The sequence below is a fragment of the Ruditapes philippinarum genome, unplaced genomic scaffold, assembly GCF_026571515.1.
Source record: "Ruditapes philippinarum isolate M1 unplaced genomic scaffold, ASM2657151v2 ctg2424_1_1_1_1, whole genome shotgun sequence".
NCBI classification, from domain to species: domain Eukaryota; kingdom Metazoa; phylum Mollusca; class Bivalvia; order Venerida; family Veneridae; genus Ruditapes; species Ruditapes philippinarum.
This window is the reverse complement of record NW_026861130.1, coordinates 262304-287216: the sequence shown is the minus strand read 5'-3', so window position 1 is coordinate 287216 and position 24913 is coordinate 262304. Positions and strand designations below refer to the sequence as shown.

General features: G+C 33.2%; 1 protein-coding gene across 1 annotated transcript; it reads right to left on the bottom strand.

Annotated features, from left to right (window-relative positions):
- Positions 1-1645: 1645 nt before the first annotated feature.
- On the bottom strand, positions 1646-12457 carry LOC132714642 (uncharacterized). The gene is made up of 2 exons (XM_060697543.1): positions 12178-12457; positions 1646-9427 (listed from the first exon to the last, which is right to left on the bottom strand). Exon 2 carries the CDS (start codon positions 9367-9369, stop codon positions 4372-4374), a length of 4998 nt encoding a protein of 1665 aa, XP_060553526.1. The 5' UTR covers positions 9370-9427; positions 12178-12457; the 3' UTR covers positions 1646-4371.
- Positions 12458-24913: the final 12456 nt, after the last annotated feature.

Genomic DNA, 24913 nt, shown 5'->3' with positions numbered 1-24913 from the left:
GAGTTATGGATCAGATATGAAGTGTGACAGCTGGACAGACTGATGGATATAAATGGGGCCATTTCTATTATCCCCCTTCTTTATTCAAAAAAGACGAGGGACTATAATTTTAACCCAAGGGCTTTTATTTGAAAAAACTTGGTAGACACCTATAAGAAGATGTTTCATGCTTAACATCTAAGCTCTAGCTCATTGGTTTTTTTAAAAGAAGATTTTTTAAGTTTTTACTATACACATATAGTTAAAAACAATGACACCCCTGGGGCGGGGCCAGTTTTGACCCCAGGGCTTTTATTTGAACAAACTTTGTAGACACTTACTAGAAGATGTTTCATGCTTAATATCTAAACTGTAGCTATTTGGGTTTTTTCGAGGAAGATGTTTTAAGTTTTTGCTATACACATATAAGGAAAATCACTGACCCCCGGGGCAGGGCCAATATTGACCCCCAGGGCTTTTATTTGAACAAACTTGGTAGACACCCATTAGAACATGTTTCATGCTAAATATTTTAGCTCTAGCTTTTTGAGTTCTTTAAAAAAGATTTTTTAAGTTTTTACTATATGCATATAAAGAAAATCAATGACCCCCTGGGGCGGGGCCAATTTTGACCCAAGGGCTTTTATTTGAACAAACTTGGTATACACTCATGAGAAGATGTTTCATGCTAAATATCTTAGCTCTAGCTCTTTGGGTTCTTTAAAAGAAGATTTTTAAAGTTTTTACTTTATGCATATAGGGAAAATCAATGACCCCTGGGGCGGGGCCAATTTTGACCCCAGGGCTTTTATTTGAACGAACTTGGTAGACACTCACTAGAAGATGTTTCATGCCAAATATCTAAGCTCTAGCTCTTTGTGTTTTTTAAAACAGGATTTGTAAAGTTTTTTCTTTTGGTTGCCATGGCAACCAGAGTTCTGCATGGAATTAAGTTCTTTGAACAATTTTTAAAGGTGGCCACCAAAGGAACATTCCTAGGAAGTTTGGATGAAATTGGCTTAGTGGATTATGAAGAGATGTCATTTAAAGTAAAAGTTTACGGACGGACGGACGCCGGTCAGACTGACGCCGGACGAAAAGCGATCACAAAAGCACACCCTGTCACTTTGTGACAGATGAGCTAAAAAGATCTATAATTTAGTCAGATTGTGTTTTAATAAAAAAATCCACACATCTCAATATGGCATCATTCATTCAAGAGACGTGTAATTGATAACCAAAGTAAATTTACTATATTTTATTATCCAAATTAACAATGTTAAAAAAAATTTGATTAGATAATATTGTTTTTTCCATTTGTTATTTATGAGACTATCATTTTTCATCATTCAATTTGCATGTTACTTTACAATTTAATCTATTGCTAATTATCTTTACATCTAACTCAAATCTGTAGTAATCTAACAATATAACATTATGATTGTTACATAAATTGACAAATTTCCTCCAACCCGAATATATGATTAATAAAGAAAGAATTTTGAAAAAAAAAAATACCCCCAAAATTTTTTTTAATTTAAAACCCTATACCCCGGGATTGAATTTGGTTTTAGCCAAGGGTTTTAGAAAGGGTTTCCCTTTTAAAAAGGCCCTCAAATAGGGCACTTTTAACATTTGGTTTCCATAGGTTTAAATAAGTTCATAATAACACTTTTTTTAGTCATCAAAACTGTTAAGTAATATAAGGTAAAATGAGCAGATCTCTATCCAAACACTGAAAACATACATGACATTGTAAAACTAGTTCTGAATAATCGCATGCTGTTAACATTAAAGATTAGGAATTGTACACTTGTAATTCTAGTATATTTTGCTATATATATTCATTTTGTAAAAAAAAAAAATAAAAAAAAATAGAAACAATAATAGGTATAACACAAAAGTGTGATTCTCTTAAATATGACCATTACTGGAAACTGTTTAATTTTAATTATTCAATGGTTATATTAAGGTGTGTTATAAAATGGTCACAGAGTATATGATTGCAGAAAGAATACTTTCTTGTACGACCTTTTGGTCTGTATTAGGATATTGTTGATTTTTTCAAGGTATCACATTTTACAGCAATCTTGATCCAATAAATTTCACTCTTATGCAGACAAGTCAAAATAACCCTATTTTATATAAATAAAAGAAAATTGTCAATATTTTTTTTTTTATAACTTTGCATCAATATTGAAAGTCCAATGGCCTTAAAGATGTAAAAAAAATTACTGTGATAACTTTATGGCTTACTTAAAACTACATGTATACCAGCACATGAATTGCCAAAACTTAATATACATATACTGAAAATGATAACACTTTAACAAAAAACATCAATGAAGTTAAAATATTCATTAAGGGGTCTGCTGATATTTTGTCACACTTTTTAAACTACTAGTACCCTGTTTTGTCCTAAAAAATAGAATGATGTAAAAACACCAATTTTTATTATTGATTTCTATGAATATAAATACAATTAATTATCATAAAACAAATTTTTAAAAAAATACAGAAAAGAAAACAAAACTGGAAAACTTTTTTTGAAAATTGTTTTAAAATATATTTTAACAATAACAATTGGTATTACACTTTTAACTTGTAATAAATCTTGAAGCAAAAGATTAAGGCAATTTTTTCTCTGAAAATTAAGTGATAACCTCAAAAATTAACCTTACTCGGCTAGATTTAAAAAAAAAAAAACAAAACAAATTAAATTCAAAATACTAATAATGCACAGGTATGGCTTCTTATCTATGACAAATTTCTTTATCCTTCTAATTGCAAGTGGCAACTTAGTCTACCCATGTCACCAGTGCAGACCAAGATCAGTTGAAAATACACCTTTTACTTTTTTCTAAGTAATTACTTTCTAGACAAGTTAGAAACTACCGACTGAAAATATTCTTATCACTTTTTACTTTCAATATAATCAATGAAAGATCTTTTTTCTTTTCCATTTCACTTATTTTCCCCGATAGATAGAATCATTGAAAGCTAGTGAAAATACACTTGACTAAGTACTTCCTTTTCTATTCAGACAGAGGGACATTATCAGATCATTAAAGTACATGTATATATGTAAAAATGGTAAATATATGTTTATAAAAGTCAGCTGTTTAATTGTTACATATTACATAGTTATGTTCATTTAACCGTATATAATGAAATGTCAAATTTAATATAGATATAATAATAAGCTGTATAAATGCATGAGAAATAGTAATCAAATATAATTATGTACTTTTTCAATAGAGTGATTTTTCTCACATAACTGAGAAAAGGCTTTAGCCTCTTGATTTTGGGAAAAATTATCGCTTAAATATTCCTAATTTGGGAAGTAAAAAAAGGAGGTTTAAGTTCAGATTTTCGGGAAAACTGCATGATGGGAAGAAGCCCTTTATCAGAGTTATATATAAGCAGGAAAATCACTGACATGCAGGGTAAAAAAATAATTGAATTGCAGCACAACCATAATTGTTTGTAAAGACATGAATAATAATGTAATGTTCATTAAAGCTGCATGCCTCCAGATGAGCAAAAAAAAATTATTTTTTTTTAACCCATCTACCACGTACTAAGATTTTAAGAAAAGTATCAAAGTAAACATATTTTCCATTCAAGTAAAAATCTACATGTTATATGGAATGAATGACTGATTTTGCAGAATTTATCATTTCTAATGCATGACAAACATACGGCTTTTTTGCATATTTTAAAATTTATTTTGCAATTTAGTTGGACTGAAAGTGCCATTTGCAAATATGTAAATTACTTTTCTTACTGTAACATCACTTGATTTTTTTTTACTTTTTAAAACATTTTCAAAATTTTCATGAAAATTGGCATGAATCTGGAGCCATGCTGCTTTAAGAATAGGTCTTAAAATATCATTTTAACATTAACATTGTTGTAATTTTGTATCCTAAGTGTTCCTGTCATTAACAAGCATTTCTGCATTATTTGAAATAAACAGTTGCCTAAGTTTTGTTTTGTTTAACCAAAATAAGTAACTTACTTAAAAAATAATTTAAATTTTTTTTAAGATATAAACAAAATCACTGAAAACAATTATAAATACAGAAAGGAAGAATTGTTGTTTGTATATAATTGTAATGTAATGAAGGAATCATTTTCTTGCAGATTGTACACATCTAATAGAATGCTTACTTTACCATTAGATTAATAATTCACCATTAACAATTGTATAACTAAAAGTGAATATCTGATACATATACACTGTAGTCTTTATATTCTAACTAAACCTTTTATTAAGGTTGTAAATTAAATTTTAACATGAGAATAAAAAAAAAGGAATAAAAAATAAAATACAACAATCTATAACTGTTCAACTACTGGTAAAGTCTAACAAATTTATGTCATGAATATTCACGAAACCTCGACTTCGTTACCCTGGTTATCGATAATGACCGTCTGATCGCCAATCTCTAGTGTCATCTTAATCACATCACTGTGATCGCTCATATGCATATTAAGTTCTGCCTTATTAATAGTTTCAAACCCGCACTGACAACAACGGAAAGTTACCCAACAGCACGCCATGGCACTTTCATCAAGTGTGGGGTGAGTATTTTCGAGTCCCTTAGCTTTCATTTTATCAAATATAAGCACTTTAAATTTGTCAACGTGATCTTTAGTTGTTTCTGAAACATCGGTCTGACCATCAAAGTCAATGGCAGCATTAATGACATCATTTGTGAACTCGTAACTGTAATGCTGGTCAGCAGCATGGCGCCACATATGTGATTTTAATGACGGTAAATGATGACAAACATAGCCACATAGATTACATTTATACTGTTCCAGTGGCTGGGCAACAAATCTTTGATCATTAACATGACGTTTCATATGAGACTTAAGGCTTCTAATTGACACTGCAAAAAACCCACACATGTCACACCGTAATGGTTTTGATTCTCCATGAACTTCAGCAACATGCTTTTGAACGTTTTCGATACTCGAGTCAGAATGTTCACAGTATGGGCAGCGAATAGGAAAAACTGACTTACTTCTACCCATATGTAGACGTTGATGGTTTTTCATTTCCCGACGACCAAAAAACACAAAGTCACATTCATCACACTTAAAACTCGTATTACTTTTATCAGCACTAGAGTTGCAACCATCACGTTTATGAATTCTAAGATTGTAGCTCGAAACAAAATCTTCCTGACAACTGTCACATTTATATGGTGGCTTTGTTAAATGACTTTTCATATGCAATTTCATACCTGATAAATTTCGAGTTTCAAAGTCACAATAATCGCAAAATAAAATGTCCTGATCATTGTGCATACGCATATGTGCACGCAACTGACTTTTATAATTGAACGTAGAGTTACATAACTTACACTGGTAAGTTCTAACTTTACAATGTTGAATCATGTGATCTTGTAATGCTTCACTTGATTCTGCAATCAGATCACACAGGGAACATTCAAACTCCTGTTTCGGTTTGTGTAATCTCATATGCTGACGTAAAAGAACCGTGCTTTCATTTGTATAATGACAAAGTTTGCACCTGAATCTAACTTCACCGTCAATAAAAAACTCTTCAACATTTTCAATACCTGAGGCAGGTGTATTGTCTTCCTGTGAACTTTTCCTGCTGCGCCGTTTTGACATTTTCTTTGGAGGAGGTTGTGGGGGAACTGGTTTATCATCATCAGCATCAGATTTAGAGCGTTCCCGAAGTTGTTCTATTACTGCTAACAGAGATGTAGATATTCCTGACTTTGGTTTTGATCCACTCATTTCTGATTCTCCAATACTATTGGAATCATCCTGCCCTGGAGATGATACATTAGAGTAATCAGGTAATGGTTGCTGAGCAACCGGAGTTGTCATGGGAGGACATGCTGGGTTAAAGTTAGGACCTTTCTTCAGAAGGGAGAGTAATGTTACTGCAGAATCTTCATGTGCGTGTAAAACTTTCACTCTCTTTGATGATGAGGCTTGAAATGAGTCCTCAAGGTTGTCCGTATTGTCATCTGTATCAATATTCAACGATTGTTGCGGTACACCACGTTTTCTCCCACTTCTCAATGTGCCCATTTCAAAATTAACATTTTCAGCATTTGAAACAGGCGATATCAACTCACTGGACATTCCACTAGTAGCATCATCTGCCGTCTTGACAGTCATCTCTGTGATACCAGAATCAGGTGACCTAGCACCCACTCGTGGACTGTTCTGCTGACTCTGTAACCCAGTATAACCGGTATATCCAGCACTTGTGGAGACATCCACTATTGATTCCACAACCACATTTTGTGAAACTCTAGGCACTGTGTCTGGTACAGAAGTAGGTATAATACTTTTAAGATGACCAACAGAATCAGACGATACAGGCTTATTTTCTTTGTCATTGTGGCCAATCTGATCACAGTTGTTCCTTTCTTGTGTATCAACATCAGTTAGATCTTCAGACACAGAATTTTCTACTGAAGTTGAATCAATATCACTGTCCTTTTTCTTCATACCTGCCATGGTTCTTGCAGCAATGAGGTGGGCTAAAGCTGGAGCAACGTTACTTATTTTAGTGTTTTCGTAAACAATGAATGGTGGTACTTTAGCAGGCTCAACATCTGCAACACTTTTAATCAACTGTGGAATTTGGGTCACAGGTGGTTTGCTGCTTACTTCACTTGAAGATGTTATAATTTCAATAATATTCTCATTTCTTTCAACTTTAGTAGGTAACTCATCATCATACACACTAAGAGGCCCATTTTGAAACATGGGATAGTCAATGTTCTTGTTGCCCGAGTGCTTCCAAATATGTGCTTTTATAGTTCTTTGTTGGTCACAGCAGTATCCACAGAGTGTACACTTAAATTTACCTACAGTACTGTCATGTGTAAATTCAGAGCTGACAGATGATTTCACAGGCAAATTTTGATTGGAGACAGGTTCAACATAGAAAATAACATTTTTACCACCAGACTTACCACTGACAACATCCTTCACTAGGGAACCGCCACCAATGCGTTTGCTTATTTTCTCCTGTTGTTCAATAAGACGTTGTACATTTGCTAAACTCTCTTTCAGAGAAAGAAGTTTCTCTTCATTTGTTGATACATTAGCACCTTGGATTGGCACTTTCACTATTTCAGGCTTTTTAGCACCAGGAGCTTCATCAAAAGGAGTCTTTGTGTTTATTAATTCTGGGGGTAATTTGGGAGGTGAAGTGGGAGCATCTGTTCTTGGTATAGGGATCTGGGTCAAGGTAATAGGCTGTACGTGTTGCTGCTGCCCTGGAACAAGTAAGCTATCATCTTTCATTCCCTGCACCAAGGATGACGAATGAGAAGATGATGTAATTAATGGCACAGTGCTAGATGTAATTATAGGTATGGATGGTCTAACAGAAGAAGTCATACTGATAGTATTTGACATTGGTATTACCTTAACACTTGAGTTTTGTACTATTTGTTCAATACTCTGAGATGAAAAGGTTCCTGCTGCCCTTTCAGGAACATTATTAGCCTTGGAGACAATTAGAAAAGGCTTAGAGGGTGTGGTTAGGCGAGTGACTGACTTGAATTCTTTATCTCCAGGAAATGCAAGCAAGTTTTTCTGTTTCAATATTTCACTTGCACTTGTAGCAGTGGCTGTTGACTTTGGCATTTGTGAATTATTTTGAGCAACCACTGTTATGGCATTAGATTTTGCACCAATATGCTGAATGGCAGATTGCTGTAATCTCTTCAGCATTTCCGTATCAGTTACTGGTACTAGTATTGGCGAGGTCATGTCTAAACTGCTTGCATGTTTTTGCAAGAAATCCATATTCGTCACAGGCACTAGAATTGGTGTTTGTTGGGAGTTAGTATTACTTTCAGACCTGTTGGGTAACTCAGTTACAGTCTGTTTTGGCTCTGTGGTACATGTAACAATTTGTTCTCTGACACTGCTGGATGATGTGACTGGTATATGACTCTCTGGTATGACCTCAAGGCCTTGTTCTTTCAGATGTTCAAGCATATGAGTACGAATTACTTCAGAATCTTGACCAGTAAATCCACACTCTGAACATTTTATCCATACAGGTTTAATGACTGCTGGCTGCTTTGGCACAGTTGTTGGATTTGATTCTCCAATATTCATTTTAACAATAGTATTTGCAGCTCCCATGTGTTCAGAACCTTTCATAAATGTAGCAACTCCAAGCACACTGGTAGGTGCATTTTCTCCAATATGTACCTTATTTTCAGCCATCTTATGAGCATTTTCATGCGCAATAAAATCAACACTATTTGCTGTTTCATATGGGCATTTGTCACATTTGTGTGAGACAATTTTAGTTTTATGAGTCTGTCGTAAATGTTTTATAATATCTGGTTCATTTGCCGCAATATGCTCGCATAGATCACATCCGTATAACCTTTCTGTATCATGGTCATTCTTCAGGTGAGCGTCTAGTCCGTTTTCACCCGTATCATAAACAAGAGCTTTGCACAATGGACATTTCACAAGCCTTTTAGAATTATGAAGTTTCACATGATTGGTTAAATGACCTTTCTTTCTGAATGTTGCTTTACAAACTGTACATTGAAATGGCCGCTCATCTGTATGTACAATCAAGTGTTCACGGAGAGCATGACTTCTCTTTCCGGCATATTCACAATATGGACATTTGAATGGACGATCAGAAATATGCACGAAATCTACATGCTGTTTGAGATAACTTTTGTTATCACTGTAATAGTCACAGTAATTACATGGATAAAGTTGCACAGATGGGCTATTCTGTTTTTGGCTTCCTCTCTCCAACTTTTCGCTTGGTTTTAACAAACTTGTCTTTACAAAAGAAACAGCTCTTTCGGAATACAGTGACTTCTGCACTAGTCCATCATTTTCACTTGTAACTCTTCCAAAGTTTGAACTACTGGCACTTTCTTTCTTTGAAACATTTACATGTAAAGGTGTTATTACAGGTAAACTAGTGTGTTCATCAGATTGCTTCTCGACAGAATTAACAGTTTTCTCACAAGCTAGTTTCTGTAGAATACGAGATTTTGTAATGTCAGATACAGTAACCGTAGTGGTTCCCGGCTCAGTAACATCAGATCTTATAATATAATTTTGAGATTCATTTTCAGAAATTTGTGCAACTAAATTTAAGGAATTGGAATTGGTGCTTGTTTCTCCCGGATATGTTGCTGGTCTCCTCTGTAAAGCAACATGGCTCTCTGGCTTTGTAACAGCATTTTTTAAGTTTTCCAAAACTTTGAGAAACAGCTCTTGATCATCTGAGATGACCTCTCCTTTAGTTGGAATGAGATTTTGTTGAGATTCATCATGTGAGCTCTCAACACTTTGTCTAGACTCATCTATGACCAGATCTGGTTGGTTGTCTGCCATTTTCCAGTCATCCTGTTGTAACCATGATAATCACATTTCTCCCCTCGTCTTTCTGTATCTAAAATATATACATAACATACAATTAGCAATAATCTGATAAACACTTTTAAACTTAATACTTCTGGGTTTTAGTATACATATGTAAGTGGAACTACAATTCTAGGAAAAATGAATATTATTTAAAAGGGAATAAGATTTTTGTAATAATATCAATAATATTGATAAATTTTGATTGCCAAATCAAGTTTGAACAGGCAACAATAGCCCTTGATTGTGTCAATTTATACCAGAACAAACAAAAGCAATTTGAAGTTTATAAAGAGGCATAACCATGTTGAAATGCATAAATTTAAGATTTACAAAACTTGGCCACTTGCAAATTTTTACAGTAAATGTAAATTTCAGGATATTTTTCAAATTAAAAGGAGCATAACTAATCCTGCAGAGCCATGACAGCCCTTATATGGCTCACCTGACTATAAAGGCTTTAAAAGACAATGGTTAACTAGAAGGGTTTTTGTCACAAAAACATATGTCTCCCAAAACTATGTATGGTCACTCATGTGAAGTTTTATTGAAATCCCACCACTAGCTTGACCTGTGAAAGCCAGACAAGATGACGGTCATTTTGTGCAGCAAAGCAGAACATTCAGGTAACATGCACAACTAGGGATAGTACTGATCACTCCTGTAAAGTTTGGTGAAATTCCACCAGTAGTTTGACCCGTGAAGGCTGGACAAGATTTATCTATTTTAAGCTCTGGTGGCCATTTTGTCTGCGAAGCATAACGTGCCTGTGATGTGCACAACCAGGGATGGTACTGATCACTCCTGTAAAGTTTGGTTGAAATCCCACCAGTAATTTGACCTGTGAAGGGCGGATAAGATTTTCTATTTTTAGCTCTGGTGGCCATTTTGTGCAGCGAAGCAGAACATGCCGGTAATGTGCACAACTAGGGATGGTACTGATCACTCCTGTAACATTTGGTTGAAATTCCACCAGTAGTTTGACCTGTGAAGGGCGGACAAGATTTTTCTATTTTTAGCTCTGGTGGCCATTTTGTGCAGCGAAGCAGAACGTGCCGGTGATGTGCACAACTAGGGATGGTACTGATCACTCCTGTAAAGTTTGGATGAAATCCCACTAGTAGTTTGACCTGTGAAGGGTGGACAAGCTCAATGCGCATGGACAGACAGACAGCGAAGGCAAGAACAATATGTCTCCCAAAAATTTTGGGCGACATAATAATTATAGACAATGGCTGTGTTTGCTCCAGGAAAATCTGTGGTAGAAGTTTGTCAGTTCAGTGGAGTAGATTTTTAAAGTTATACATCCAATGAATTATGAAATTGATAGGGAGATTGCTCAAGAAAAAATATCAACACAGAAGAGCTGTCATTATGACAGTCTGTTTGACAATTCTTAGCAAGAGCCTGAAAAATGTAAAAAAAACTTTTATGTTCAAAAAAGGTTATAACTCTGTCAAAATCATATCAGAGTTATGGGCCTTGGACAGCGACTTTATATTATGCTCTCATGCAAGTGTGTGAAGTTTCATAATCATCAGTTAAGTTTTTAGATACCAGTTTGCAAGTAAAAAATAAACTAAATACTTTAGTTTAAATCATAATCTTACTACCAAATATTTATTTTTTCTTTGTTTTATCAATGTCAGTGTATCATATGCTTGAAGACAATTACTAAAGTACTTTTGGAGTTATGCTCTGGACATAACTTTTAAAGTAAATCTGACAAAGGGGAATAACTCTAAAGGAGGCAAAGTAGAGTTATTGTTCTACCACATTGTACTTCCAGTCAATGTGCTATGTCTGTGTACTGAATTAAATTTGTAGAAAATCTCTTAAGTACAATGTACTTTAGGAATAATACTTCAGACAAAGTTTTTCAAGTAAATCTGATAAAGGGGAATAACTGTAATAGTAGGCAAGGCCGAATTACTGTTCTTGCACACTGCAATCCCTTCCAATGTGCTTGATAATATGATGTCAGCGCATTAAATTTGAAAAAACATCCATCATGTACAGTTTTTCAAGTACATAAAATGAAGGGGAATAACTCTAAAAGTAAGCATCTCAGGTATATCATATATACTTGCTTATATTATAGTTATATATATATTTGTTTGTTTTATTTCGTAATGACATTTACACTATTTTGAATGTTAACATTGTTTTTTTTATTGGGGGGGGGGTCGTTTATGTGGGTAATATGATATTTGGGTAGTAGAAGGTCCAAGAGTGCCTGGTGGGGCTCTGATACTTAATAACTTAACTTTGGTAACTTGTTTGTTACCTTTGAAATAACAGCTTAACAATCAAAATCGTTTAAATCAAATTTGACATCGAACTCTGGTGTGGGAAAAAATGCTGAAAGGGTGACATCAATATCATAAACCATCTCCACGCGGCTACGCCAATGTACACACGTGGTTCCGATATATGCTAATCAGTCACGTGACATTGCCTTTCCATGTTTGAACAAAAAACCCAATTACATATTTTAAGCTTGCGTATCCCGTGCAGTTAAATCGTCAATTGAATATCTCTTTCAATCCACAAGAAACCTGTATATACAAAAGTTTATTCAACTTTCTTGCCAACTGAATTGATTCGTTGCCGCCAAACTGTTCACATAATTTTTATACGAAAGGGACATACACTGCGCTCAAGATTCTGGAATGTTTTGCGCTATTAAATTAGAGCTAAATGACTGCATGTACATTCCATATCGTAGTAAAACTTATTTCTATTGAATCATAGGTGAAAAGTTGCGAATTATTATCTTACCATAGCAACAAGATATAGTTTCTTAAACATATATTCACATTTTGTATACAAGATGGCGGTATTCAATGTCACGTGACTATCCTTGTACACCAGACAAAGTCACATGTTCTAAAACAACGTTATGCGTGGTTGCTTGATGTTTTTTGTTTGTTAGGGGAAAAAGTCAAACTAGTTATTAGAAATGATGGTTTTCAAGTAAAATATATATTTATATTTAATTTTATTCCGATATGCTGCATTAATAGCAAAAAACTATCAATTTAACTGGTTCCTAAACTCTGATAAAAACATAAACTGCTGAGAACCAGCCATCGGTGTCCACTTCCGGGAATCTGCCACGTTCAACTTTGCTATTCGACTGCAAGATACAACTACATTTAACAATGCCAGAAAAGCTTACGGGCGTCATTTTCAAATTTTATGACGAGTATATAAACAGTACTCCAAAAAGACTTAAAATAGTTGACGCATACTTGTTTTACATTTTCCTGACGGGAGTATTTCAGTTCTGCTACTGTGCATTGGTTGGAACTTTCCCCTTCAATTCCTTCCTGTCAGGGTTCATCTCATGTGTAGGATCTTTTGTCATTGCAGGTATAGTATATATACGAAATGGATTCACAATGTATCGGTTATTTTTTCATGTGTGTGGTTGTAATCTATTTTTAAATGACACTGACCAAAAATGAAAACTTTACACTTAGTAAGTTTATTCTTGTAAATATATCGATACATGTGTGACGGTATTGAACTGTTCACCAGTTACTAGTTTAGGCGAGATAGTGTGTAAGCAGCAGGATAGCCAAGTCGGTAGAGCCACATAAGTTATAACAGTATTCCGAGGGTCCTAGGTTCAAGTCCCCGTCAGACTGCACATCTCCTCACCCTTTGACGTCCTTCGTCCGGGTGTTGTATAAAGCACAAAGTCAAATCTCAAATTGTTCTCAGCACCCATGGGCAATTAGAAACCAAGGACGTATTTCAATATGATGGAGCAGTATGTCACGGTATTGAACTGTTCACTTATAAGGGGAGATTGTGTGTTTATACTGGAAAGCTCGGTAGAACTGCAGTACTGACTGTAAAGTATGAAAGGCGGCAGGGGATATAGAAATAGTCTCCGTCCGTCTGACATTTTTTTATGGAGCATATCTCAAAAAGTATTTGAGGTATCAACTTGAAACTTCATAGGTGGATAGATCTCATTGAGGAGGAATGGGTGCACAAGAATGATAACTCAACCCTGCATAATTTTTCAGTTATTGCCCTTTGTTATTTTTCAAACTGAATTTTTGTCCAAAGCATAACTCAAAAAGCCTTTATGATATGAACATGAAACTTCATAGGTGGATAGATCTCACTCAGGGGGTGTTCAGTGCACAAGAATGATAACTCTACCCTTCATATTTTTTGAGTTATTGCCCTTTGTTATTTTTCATACTTAACTTTTCACATGAGTGGAACATATCTCAAAAAGTCTTTGAGATGTCAACATTAAACTTCATAGGTGGATATATCTTATTGAGGTGGAATGCTGTGCACAAGAATGATAACTCTTCCCTTTATAATTTTTGAGTTTGACGGGGAATGGCCATGTTAACATGGTTCTTGTTATAACGTATATTGTCATTAGCATTGAAAATTATGCAACTGCTTTTCAAAATGACCCGTTTATAAGGGGCGTCCCTAGTAAAGTGGTTAAGGCCAATGTTGACTAGAAACAACTTGTCCTTCACTGCTGTAGGTTTGAATCCTTACAGGGACTGGATTATTTCATGTGAGGAAGCTATGCAGCTATCTTGTGGAATGTCAGTGGTTCTCCTCTGAAAATACAGTCGAGACTGCCTAAGCGACCCCCTGATTTAAACGACTCCCTGTCTTATCCGACCTTGTTTCAGTACTCCCAACGTATTTTCCTATATAAATGGTCTGAATTAAACGACTCCCTGTCATATGTGACAAGCGACCCTAATTGTCTGGTCCCAATGCAATGTTTTGTCTGATTTAAACGACTTTCACACCTTTTAATTGTCCGTTAATCAGATAAAGATTACCTATTATAACACCCAGAGGGCCAAATTAATTAAGTCCAATTATAATCCAGCACTGTAGCAAACAAAGTCTACACACCTCTATCTCAATTACACAGTTAGCATGAAGGTACCAAGTGACGTAGCGTCGGTTCATGGGAATCATGTGTGTGTAATGTACTACCTGAGTAAACTGGGTTAGATTTTTTTTTAATTATAGAGTGCCCATGGAAGATTTTTTAGGCAGCATTTTTTTAATTTACCTTTCTATGGCTGCATAATTAATACGGAAAAAATATTGATACCAAACCAGAAAAAGCTTTGGATATGGATATGTTTACAGTAAAGATCCTGTAACACAATTTTTTCACGGTTTTATTTCATAAATATGATGCTCAAATTAAGATTTGTCAATATTGTAAGTTCAAATAAGCATAATTTAGAAAGATATCACCCAATTTAACATTTCATGTAAATAAAGGCCATTAAAGGGAGGTAATTAGAACTTTATTTTCTATAAATTCTAAGTCAAATTTTCCGATAAGAAATCAGTGCATGTAATTTATTGATTAAATATAATGTGCACAAATATTTGCAATAAACATTTTACATATTCTTTGATGTTTGAAAATGGTTTTATTTGCATAATTATATCCATATATATTTTTTGCAAGATAGGTGATCACAGTAACAATATCAAGGTTCTTTAAGTCACATTGGTATATAGACAGTTAGATGATATTGAGACTGTATTAAGAGACTCCCTGTCATATGCGACCTTTTTCTGAAGGTCCCTTGGAAAGTCACATATGACAGTCTCGACTGTAATCAATCATAATGCACAGGAGGGCACCTGAGGTCTTCCTCTACCAGTAAAGCTGGAAAGTCACATTAGACCTATACTGTGTTGATGTGATTTAAAACCCACAACAACAACAATAAAATGATCTAGCACATCATCTTGCAACCAGATTGCTATGAGCACAACATCATTTGCATGTGGCAATCTTTTCTTTTAGCAACAAAGCCAGGTTTACATTAGTCATGGAGATGGGAGAGTATGCAAATTATAAATATATTCCAAATGCACTCATACAATGTTACATGTATCAACTCTGTGGTGACATATTCAGCACTGCATATGCAAAAATTGAGGTCACACTACGTAATGATGTAATGTATAGCATTTTGATGCACACAGTAATCCTTTCTTTGTCCAAATGCTATCAAAATTCAGTTTTGAGGAGTTTTGGGCCCCCACTTTAGGGGGGGGGGTGGCATTTAGATTTACCCTTGTCCGTCCTGTCTGTTCGTCCATTCTCTTTAGCTCAAAAAGTGTTTGACCTAGAGTCTTGAAACTTTATAGAACTGGGTATTTTCGTGTGGATATATTTAGTATTTTTAGAGTTATTGCCCCTGACTTAGTAAAAATTTACAATTTTCAAATTGTGTCGCACGTAACTCAAAAAGCATTTTACCTAGTGTCATGAAAACTTACAGGAATGTTGCTCAGCATGTGTAGTTGTGCACCTGGGGCTTCACTTGTGGCTTTATTCTGTTTTGTTAGAGTTATTGCCCTTGGCTAAGTAAATATTTGCAATTTTCAACTTGTGTCACATGAAGCTCAAAAAGTATTTAACCTAGAGTCATGAAACTTTACAGGAATGTTGATCAGCATGTGAAGTTGTGCACCTGGGTATTTCCATATGCAAATGTTTAGTATTTTTAGAGTTATTGCCCTTGACTTTGTAAAAATTTACGATTTTCAACTTGTGTCGCACGTAACTCTTAAGTATTTGTTCTAGTGTCATGAAACTTTACAGGAATGTTGCTCAGCATGTGAAGTTGTGCACCTGGGGTTTCACTTGTGGATTTATTCTGTTTTGTCAGATTTATTGCCCTTGACTTAGTGAAAACTGTTCCATTATGTAGTGTTATTTGTTCCACGAGTGCTTGAGTTAGAATCAACCAACTTTATAGGAATAATGATCACATCACTGCAGGGCCAAAACACCATTTCTGGGGAAGGGGCCTCAGCCTTTATCTTGGGGAAAATATGCATGATTTTGGTATATTTTCGGAAATAGGGTCTCAAATTTAACACAAACTTTTAAATAGAAAAGCAAATAGCACTGGGAAATACTAATAAGGCAGTAAAAGACCTTAATTCAACACCATCATTTAATTTTTTGCTAAATTCTATGGGAAATTTCAAAAGACTGGGGAATTTTGAGGACCAAACTGGGGGAAAAAAAGAGGCTATTTTGGTTGGGGAAGCAGCCTATATTCGGGCTCTACAAAGAAGGGTTTTTTGGCCCTGCACTGTGAAGCTTTGCACCTGGGGTTTTGCATGTGGATTTTTTTCAGTTTTGTTAGAGTTATTGCCTTTGCCTTAGTATAAATTTGCAATTTTCAACTTGTTCATGCATAACTCAAAAAATATTTGACCTGTAGGTCTGAAAGTTTACAAGAATGTTGGTCAGTCATGTACTTCTGCACCTTGGGGTTAACTTGTGGATTTATTCATTATTTGTAAAAGTCTTGCCCTTGACTTAGTAAACAATATTTAGTTTTTAACTTGTGGCACATGTAGCCTAAAAAATATTTGACCTAAAGTCATATGATTGACAAAACAGTGGAGTGTGGGGGCACCCGTGTCTTATGGACACATTTCTAGTTCATTTCAACCTTTGGCACTTAACTGTTTAAAAAAATGTACATTTTGTTGATGTCAGCAGGGAACAAAATCTTTATAATTATTATAATTTATTGACAAGACACTGAATAATTGAGAAAAAATAAACAAACCACAAAATATGATATTTATCTTCTCCACAAAGTTTTTAAGCTCCAATGTTTCGAGGGGTTAAAGTTTAAACCCCTCTTCATCAAGGAGTTTGTTTATTTTCATAAATCACATATTTATCTTCTTATCTTACACTATGTTATGTATACAGTATTAATATGTGATATGTGAACACTGTTCTGCAGCTCTACTGAGCTATCTGACTGCTTACACATCTTCTTTCCAATTTAGTGAACAGTTCTAAACAGTGACATATAGAGTATATGTGTATATATATATTTCACTAATTACAGCAGTACACCATGAAATAAAATTCGTTCTCCATTGCTATTGGAGAATTATACAAAATGTCCATTTATGGGTGCAATATCCAGTCAGTACTGGTTCTATTAATCCAAGAACACTTTATCAATATGGTTACAAAAACAAAGAAGTACACTCTGATAATTTCTTATGTTCATCATTAAATTCATCTCACAGATGCTCGAATGTTTTACTCTCTTTTTCAGTATGTTTAAGATTACAAGTCAATCCACAGAATAAATCAGAATTTTCCGGCATCAGTCCAGAAAGAGCATTTGCTGATTTTGTCTTTGCAAATTTGGTTCTACACTTAGTTGTTATGAACTTCATTGGTTGAAAGGTATGTTTCTTATTTTATTTATTATCTTATTTACTTAATTTCTGTAAACTTGTTTGATAATCTGTGCTTGGTTTCCGTAGATATAAAGTTAAGTTGTAAAAAGATATATTTAATATTCATATTTCTGTAATAGTTAAAGGTTAAATATTCATATTTCTATAATAGTTCAAGGAAATTTTTTTGTAGTGATTATGATTGTTTTACATGTATTTCACTATTTCCTTAATATCATAACAGTTAAACTGAGTTTATAAAAATTGTATAATTTCATGGCAGGAAAATAATTGAAGCAAGGAAACTTATGATGTACACTTTGGGGATCAAGTCCCAAGAGTTAACAATCGGTTCTTTTCACATTTACACCAACCAGATCTTCTCCCATTGAAACCATTGACCAGTTGGAAGCCAGATTGTACATCCAAAATTGTACATCCAACTAATATTATTGCTTCCTTGATGAATTTATAGGTCAAATTTGAAGATTGGGTCAAAGGCTATGGTTTCTAGGTCAACTGAGGGAAATTTTCTTAATGTCTCAGCTGAGCTTAAACTTGGTCGAGTATAACATCTGAAAGGCATTGAGGTCACTTTCTCAAGTAACTCTGTAAAATGAGAAATGATATTGCTACCTTCATCTGGTATTGCAACTGAATTGCCAAGTTTATAAGCCAATTTAATATGTTACTACATTGTCATACAAATTTGAATAACTTTCCTATGTACCTAATTATATTGATTTTATTACGTTTGTAGTATGCATGCTATTTATTTATTTTAGGACCACCATCATGTACAGAGTGTGTGTGTTCAAGTACAGCTGTTGTGTTTTATGTGGTGAATGAATGTGACTGTAAACTTTTAGAATAAATTAATGTGTTATATGTAAACATGAGTTTGTTTGTATTTACAACAATAAGAAACTAATAAGTTTGAATAAGAAACTTTTTGTCTAGTTTTGAGAAATTACAATGAAATAAAGGCATGACAGGAACCATGATAGGAACTTGTAAGTTAAATTGGTGGAAGACAAGTGTTCTGGTTACTAGTACTCAGTTTGACATTATTTGAAAAAAATTGTGGAAGAATGTATTTAGCCATAGTAACAAAGTTGGATTTTGGATCACACTTCTGATTTACAAAGTTTAATTTATTGATTCTTATTGGTCATGTTGACAATATTACAATAACTTAGAAAATAAATTTGAAGAAAATAAAAGACATTAGAAATTGATCTAGGGAGCTATTTGATATTTTTTCCAGTCAAAATAAGGCAAAACAGTTTTAGTTTATACAGAACTTAATATGTGTTTGCTCAAACTGCTGCCTACCTTTGCCCAAGTTTAAGGAATATATTTAAGTAAAATATTGAAGGAATTAAGCTATCAGGTCATATGCCTTCCTGACAACAACCAGTTTTAAGCTGTGACTGAAGCTCCTTGTCGGGAGAATATTCAAAGAAAGGTTTGTCTATATAAATAAAACGAATTGGATCCACCCAATTAGAAATTATTTGAACAGTCTTTGTAGTTTGTCATCCCAGGACGATTTCTGTATAATCCAGTTTTAAATAACATACAATATTTTAACAAATTTGAAAGTTCACTAGAGGAAATGGACTTTGCAGAAATTGATCCAGTCATTTAGAAGAGGTTGATAAATTAACTCATAAGTGTTACCCCTTTCCATCATCAACAGTTTCCGTTCATTATCTTAGCAGCAGTTGCACATATAAGTTTGACATATGGATATATCATAAGAAACTGCAGGTTAAGTAAAACTGTTTGATGATTTTTTGGTAGAGTTATGCCCCTTTAACTTTGAAAAAAAGAAGAAACTTTGTTCCCATTCATTATCTCCCCAAAAAGTATAAACATTCATGTGTCAAAGGAATGTGCAGGTCAAGTTTGAATTTGGTCATGGTTCAATGATTTTTGGCAGAGTTATGCTCCTTTTACTTAGAAAAAAGAAATTTTCAGTTTCAGTTCATTATCTCCCCAAAAAGTGTACACATTCAACTCAAATTTAACATATGGATATGTCAAAGGAATGTGCAGGTCAAGTTTGAATTTGGTCATGGTTTGATGATTTTTTGAACTTTCAAAAAATAAGAAACTTAGTTTCTGTTCATTATCTCATCAACAGTTGTACACATTCAACTCAATTTGATATACAAATTTGTCATAGAAATGCGCAGGTCAAGTTTGAATTTGGTTGTGGTTCGATGATTTTTGACAGAGTTGTGCCCCTTTAACTTTGAAAAAAAAAAATTCGGTTTTCGTTCATTATCTCCCACAGCTGCACACATTTAACTCAAATTTAAGACATTGATATATCATAGGAATTTGCAGATCCAAGTTAAATTTGGTAATGGATCAATGATTTTTGACTGAGTTATTTGTCTTGAACTTTGAAAAAAGTAAGAAACTTTTAGTTTCCATTCATTATCTCCCAAACAGTTGTACACATTCAACTCAATTTGATATATAGATACATCATAGTTTGAATTTGGTCATGGTTTGATGATTAAGGACAAAGTTATCCCTCTTGAACGTTGGAAAATATTAGAAATTTTCAGTTTCCGCACTCTTGTAGAAATGTATGTATAAGTTTGAAATTGCATGTGCAGGTATTTTACCAGAAAATACAAGTCAAGTTCGAATTTGGTTTTGGTCTGATGATTTTTGACAGAGTTATCTGTCTTGAACTTAGAAAATTAAAAAAAAACACAACAGTTTCTGCTCTTAACTTTTAATCTAATCCAGTTACCTCTCTGGCATGGGTTCGATCCCCGGGAGATGCTTTGGTAGTTAAGCAAAGAGTAAGGTAGTCTAGTACTGGTGTAACTCTCCAGGAACGATGGTTAGGAAACTACCCGCCTATACGACTGAAATACTGTTGGGAAAAGGCGTAAAAATGAAACAAACATCTGTGGCGTGACCACACATTTCTAGCTTGTTAAAACATTTGAGAAAATTCATGTAAATTATTTCATGTTGCAAAGTCTAATAAAAAACTGAAGTTTTTCTATAGGTTAATAAATCTGTTTATTCAGATCCAATATACATAGAAATAACATTGTAATAGGTTCAAGTATTACTTGAAGAACTGTAAGCAATGCCTGGTTATACATATGGCTAGAATATGAGGAATGTAGGCATAACTTAGTTTAAACATATCTGCAAATAATACAAACAAATTCTAGGAGACTTTTCTGATAACTGCACATAACTTCAAAACAAGCTCTTGTGGTTATGCAGAAAGTGCGGAAGTATAGTTAATTACTTGTGTTAAAACATATGAAGTATAATTACTAACTTGTGTTTAAACATATGAAGTATAATTACTAACTTGTGTTTAAACATATGAAGTATAATTATCAACTTGTGTTTAAACATATGAAGTATAATTACTAACTTGTGTTTAAACATATGAAGTATAATTACTAACTTGTGTTTAAACATATGAAGTATAATTACTAACTTGTGTTTAAACATATGAAGTATAATTACTAACTTGTGTTTAAACATATGAAGTATAATTACTAACTTGTGTTTAAACATATGAAGTATAATTACTAACTTGTGTTTAAACATGAAATTAATGGTACACTGCTATAATAACAAGAATGAGTTTTGAAATCAGTAAAAATGATAAACAATAAAAAAAACTTGATGGATTCGCAAAATGTTAACGGACATAAAGCATTATAACATAAGCGTCTGGAAAAATCACAGAAATTATAACAATTCAATCATTACTTTTTATTTTTTTGTTACTTTTTGTAATAAAATAGATTTTGTTCTGCAACCTGAAATTTAAAATAATATTTAAAGACACAAATTGCTGAAAAATGACATAGTCCATTAAAGCAAGCTGTTTTTCTTCAAAGCAAAATCTTATTACTTTTTCGAGATGAAATAATTTATCATGTTTTTAAATTTTTACTATTTTCTGTTGTACAGAGAAAGGCTTTAGTAGTTGCACCTCAAGTTTACACACTAAGCCTGAATTCTGAATTAAACAAAAACAATTCTGAATTAAACAAAAACACAGGCAAATCAAGATATATATCACACTTCATAAAAACAAGTCTTTTTTTAATATTATGAATACACACACAACAGGATATACAAAATAAATGTCTTCTTTATAATATAATGTATTAAGGTTAAATTCACAAGACTGCATCTACAATTTATATTTACACAATTGTACGTCTTGTGATTTAACTTTATACAACTATGTACAATAGCATACATTTAAATTGCATTGATTCAACTTTGCATTGGAACATAATCATTTATACATTATTCTATTGCACAGACCAACTCAACACTATATCGCTTTGTAACTGGTATAGATCAAAATAGATACTATACAGTACATTTCAGGAACATAACACAAAACCTTTTTAGAAAACTCAGTAAGTATCATTCAAAAAGCCATTTGCATTTAAAATTTGAGGCGTCACACCTTGATACATGTAATACATACATCTTCATGCGATATTTATGACATTTGGCATAGTATTAAAATGATTCTAGAAAAACACAAACAAATAAACAATGGAACAAACATGTTATTTTCTCGGAACATTTTGTAAAATGAAAGAAACCAGATGCGACTGTAAAACTCAAATGCCGTCAACACAATCATTACAAATTTGTGGTAAAAGTTTCTAAAGTTTTGAAAATCTTCAAATTCAAGGTCATATGTCAAGAGGTAAATATAAATCTTGTTCCGAGGTGTATTATGCCAAAGAAATAAGGTGATTTGTTAATGTCTGTAGACATACTGGCCAACAACAATATATTTCCCAAAGATCTTTAGATTATTAATGGGGTATAAAAAGTATTCTGTCATAAATAGTATACAGAACAATAAATTAAATTAAAACACCTCTTATATTGAAAATAAAATTTTGATTAATTCAAGCCTTTGTATTGTTCATTCCATGAGGAATGCACAAAATAGTCAAACATTATCTTTCGTTTATGAACATAAAATACAAATCAATACATCATTATGGTAAGATATTTGGGCTCCCTAAAGTAAATGAAATCATGATGATTCCTTTGTTAAGATAATTACATGAAAATAACTATTAGGACATAAAATTTTGAAAAAGAATTTTCAATTTCATATATGGCTGAATTTAAATCATAGCTTTAAAGTAAAAAAAAAATTGAGCAGTAAAATTCTCTAACCTTGAATTAATACAACAGTTAAAACATGATATGGAAATGTATCAAAAATAAAACATAAACAAGAAACAAAAATATACTTTGCCTTATTACCATATAACACCCATTCTTTTGGTTTAAAAGGCACCATATTATAAGAAACAATTTACACTGTACATTATAATGCCATCATTTATCACCAGATCTCAAACTAGCAATTTTCCTTCTTATTTATCAGGATAATGTCCATCTTGTAAGACTTGCTCAGGTTCAAGTATCCGACATGCCCTGTTGTTGTCGCCGTGTGGCAGCCATATAAGCCAGTTCTCGTCTTTGTCGAACACTATCACTAGTAGAGTCAGTTAGTAAAGCACTTGTACTAGGCTGATTTATCACTGTATTTAAAGTGTTTGTTGATGTGTTAGAAGTAAGTGTCTGTTCAATAGAATCTGTAGAAATGCCTTCTTTTGCTAATAATCTCCTGCAATATATAATACATGTGCACTATTATGTCAATTAACAATAAATACTTAATATACATCTTTTCTCAAGGGAAATAATTTCCTTTTTCTCAATTTGAAAATATTAAAAAAAAACAAGATTGCATTTGAGAAAAATGCTATGCCACCGCATTAATACAACACTAAATAGTAGTGTCGGAACAGATTTTCTTTGTTTCTATACAATTTTGAAGATTGTCATAATGCATAGATCCCTGACCTATCTAATTCTTATTATCAGATTAGTGGTTAAATCTGTTGTTTAAACTCAATAAAAGATCAGAGTAGGAATATATCAATGCACTTGAGTCTAGTGAATTTGGTGGTGAAGGTCATATTTCACACAGCCTAAATTTCATGACTACATCAAAGGACAACATAGTAAGACACTTTGTCAAAATCTAGGTCAGCTGAAATCAAAGTTCACTTAACATCTTAATCTGTACACATGGTTCAAATTTCATAGCTGTACATCAAAGGACAAGAAAGAAGGTCACATCATCAAAATCTAGTTCACCTGATATCAAAGTTCAATTTTACAACTAAAACTGTGCACATGGTCAAAATTTCATTGCTGTACATCAAAGGACAAGAAAGTAGGTCAAGTCAAGTTCGAATTTGGTTTTGGTCTGATGATTTTTGACAGAGTTATCTGTCTTGAACTTAGAAAATTAAAAAAAAACACAACAGTTTCTGCTCTTAACTTTTAATCTAATCCAGTTACCTCTCTGGCATGGGTTCGATCCCCGGGAGATGCTTTGGTAGTTAAGCAAAGAGGAAGGTAGTCTAGTACTGGTGTAACTCTCCAGGAACGATGGTTAGGAAACTACCCGCCTATACGACTGAAATACTGTTGGGAAAAGGCGTAAAAATGAAACAAACATCTGTGGCGTGACCACACATTTCTAGCTTGTTAAAACATTTGAGAAAATTCATGTAAATTATTTCATGTTGCAAAGTCTAATAAAAAACTGAAGTTTTTCTATAGGTTAATAAATCTGTTTATTCAGATCCAATATACATAGAAATAACATTGTAATAGGTTCAAGTATTACTTTAAGAACTGTAAGCAATGCCTGGTTATACATATGGCTAGAATATGAGGAATGTAGGCATAACTTAGTTTAAACATATCTGCAAATAATACAAACAAATTCTAGGAGACTTTTCTGATAACTGCACATAACTTCAAAACAAGCTCTTGTGGTTATGCAGAAAGTGTGGAAGTATAGTTAATTACTTGTGTTAAAACATATGAAGTATAATTACTAACTTGTGTTTAAACATATGAAGTATAATTACTAACTTGTGTTTAAACATATGAAGTATAATTACTAACTTGTGTTTTAACATATGAAGTATAATTACTAACCTGTGTTTAAACATATGAAGTATAATTACTAACTTGTGTTTAAACATATGAAGTATAATAACTAACTTGTGTTTAAACATATGAAGTATAATTACTAACCTGTGTTTAAACATATGAAGTATAATTACTAACTTGTGTTTAAACATATGAAGTATAATAACTAACTTGTGTTTAAACATGAAATTAATGGTACACTGCTATA

Coding starts and splice junctions, on each gene's coding strand:
- LOC132714642 (XM_060697543.1), bottom strand. CDS start 9,369: ATGGCAGACAACCAACCAGATCTGGTCATAGATGAGTCTAGACAAAGT.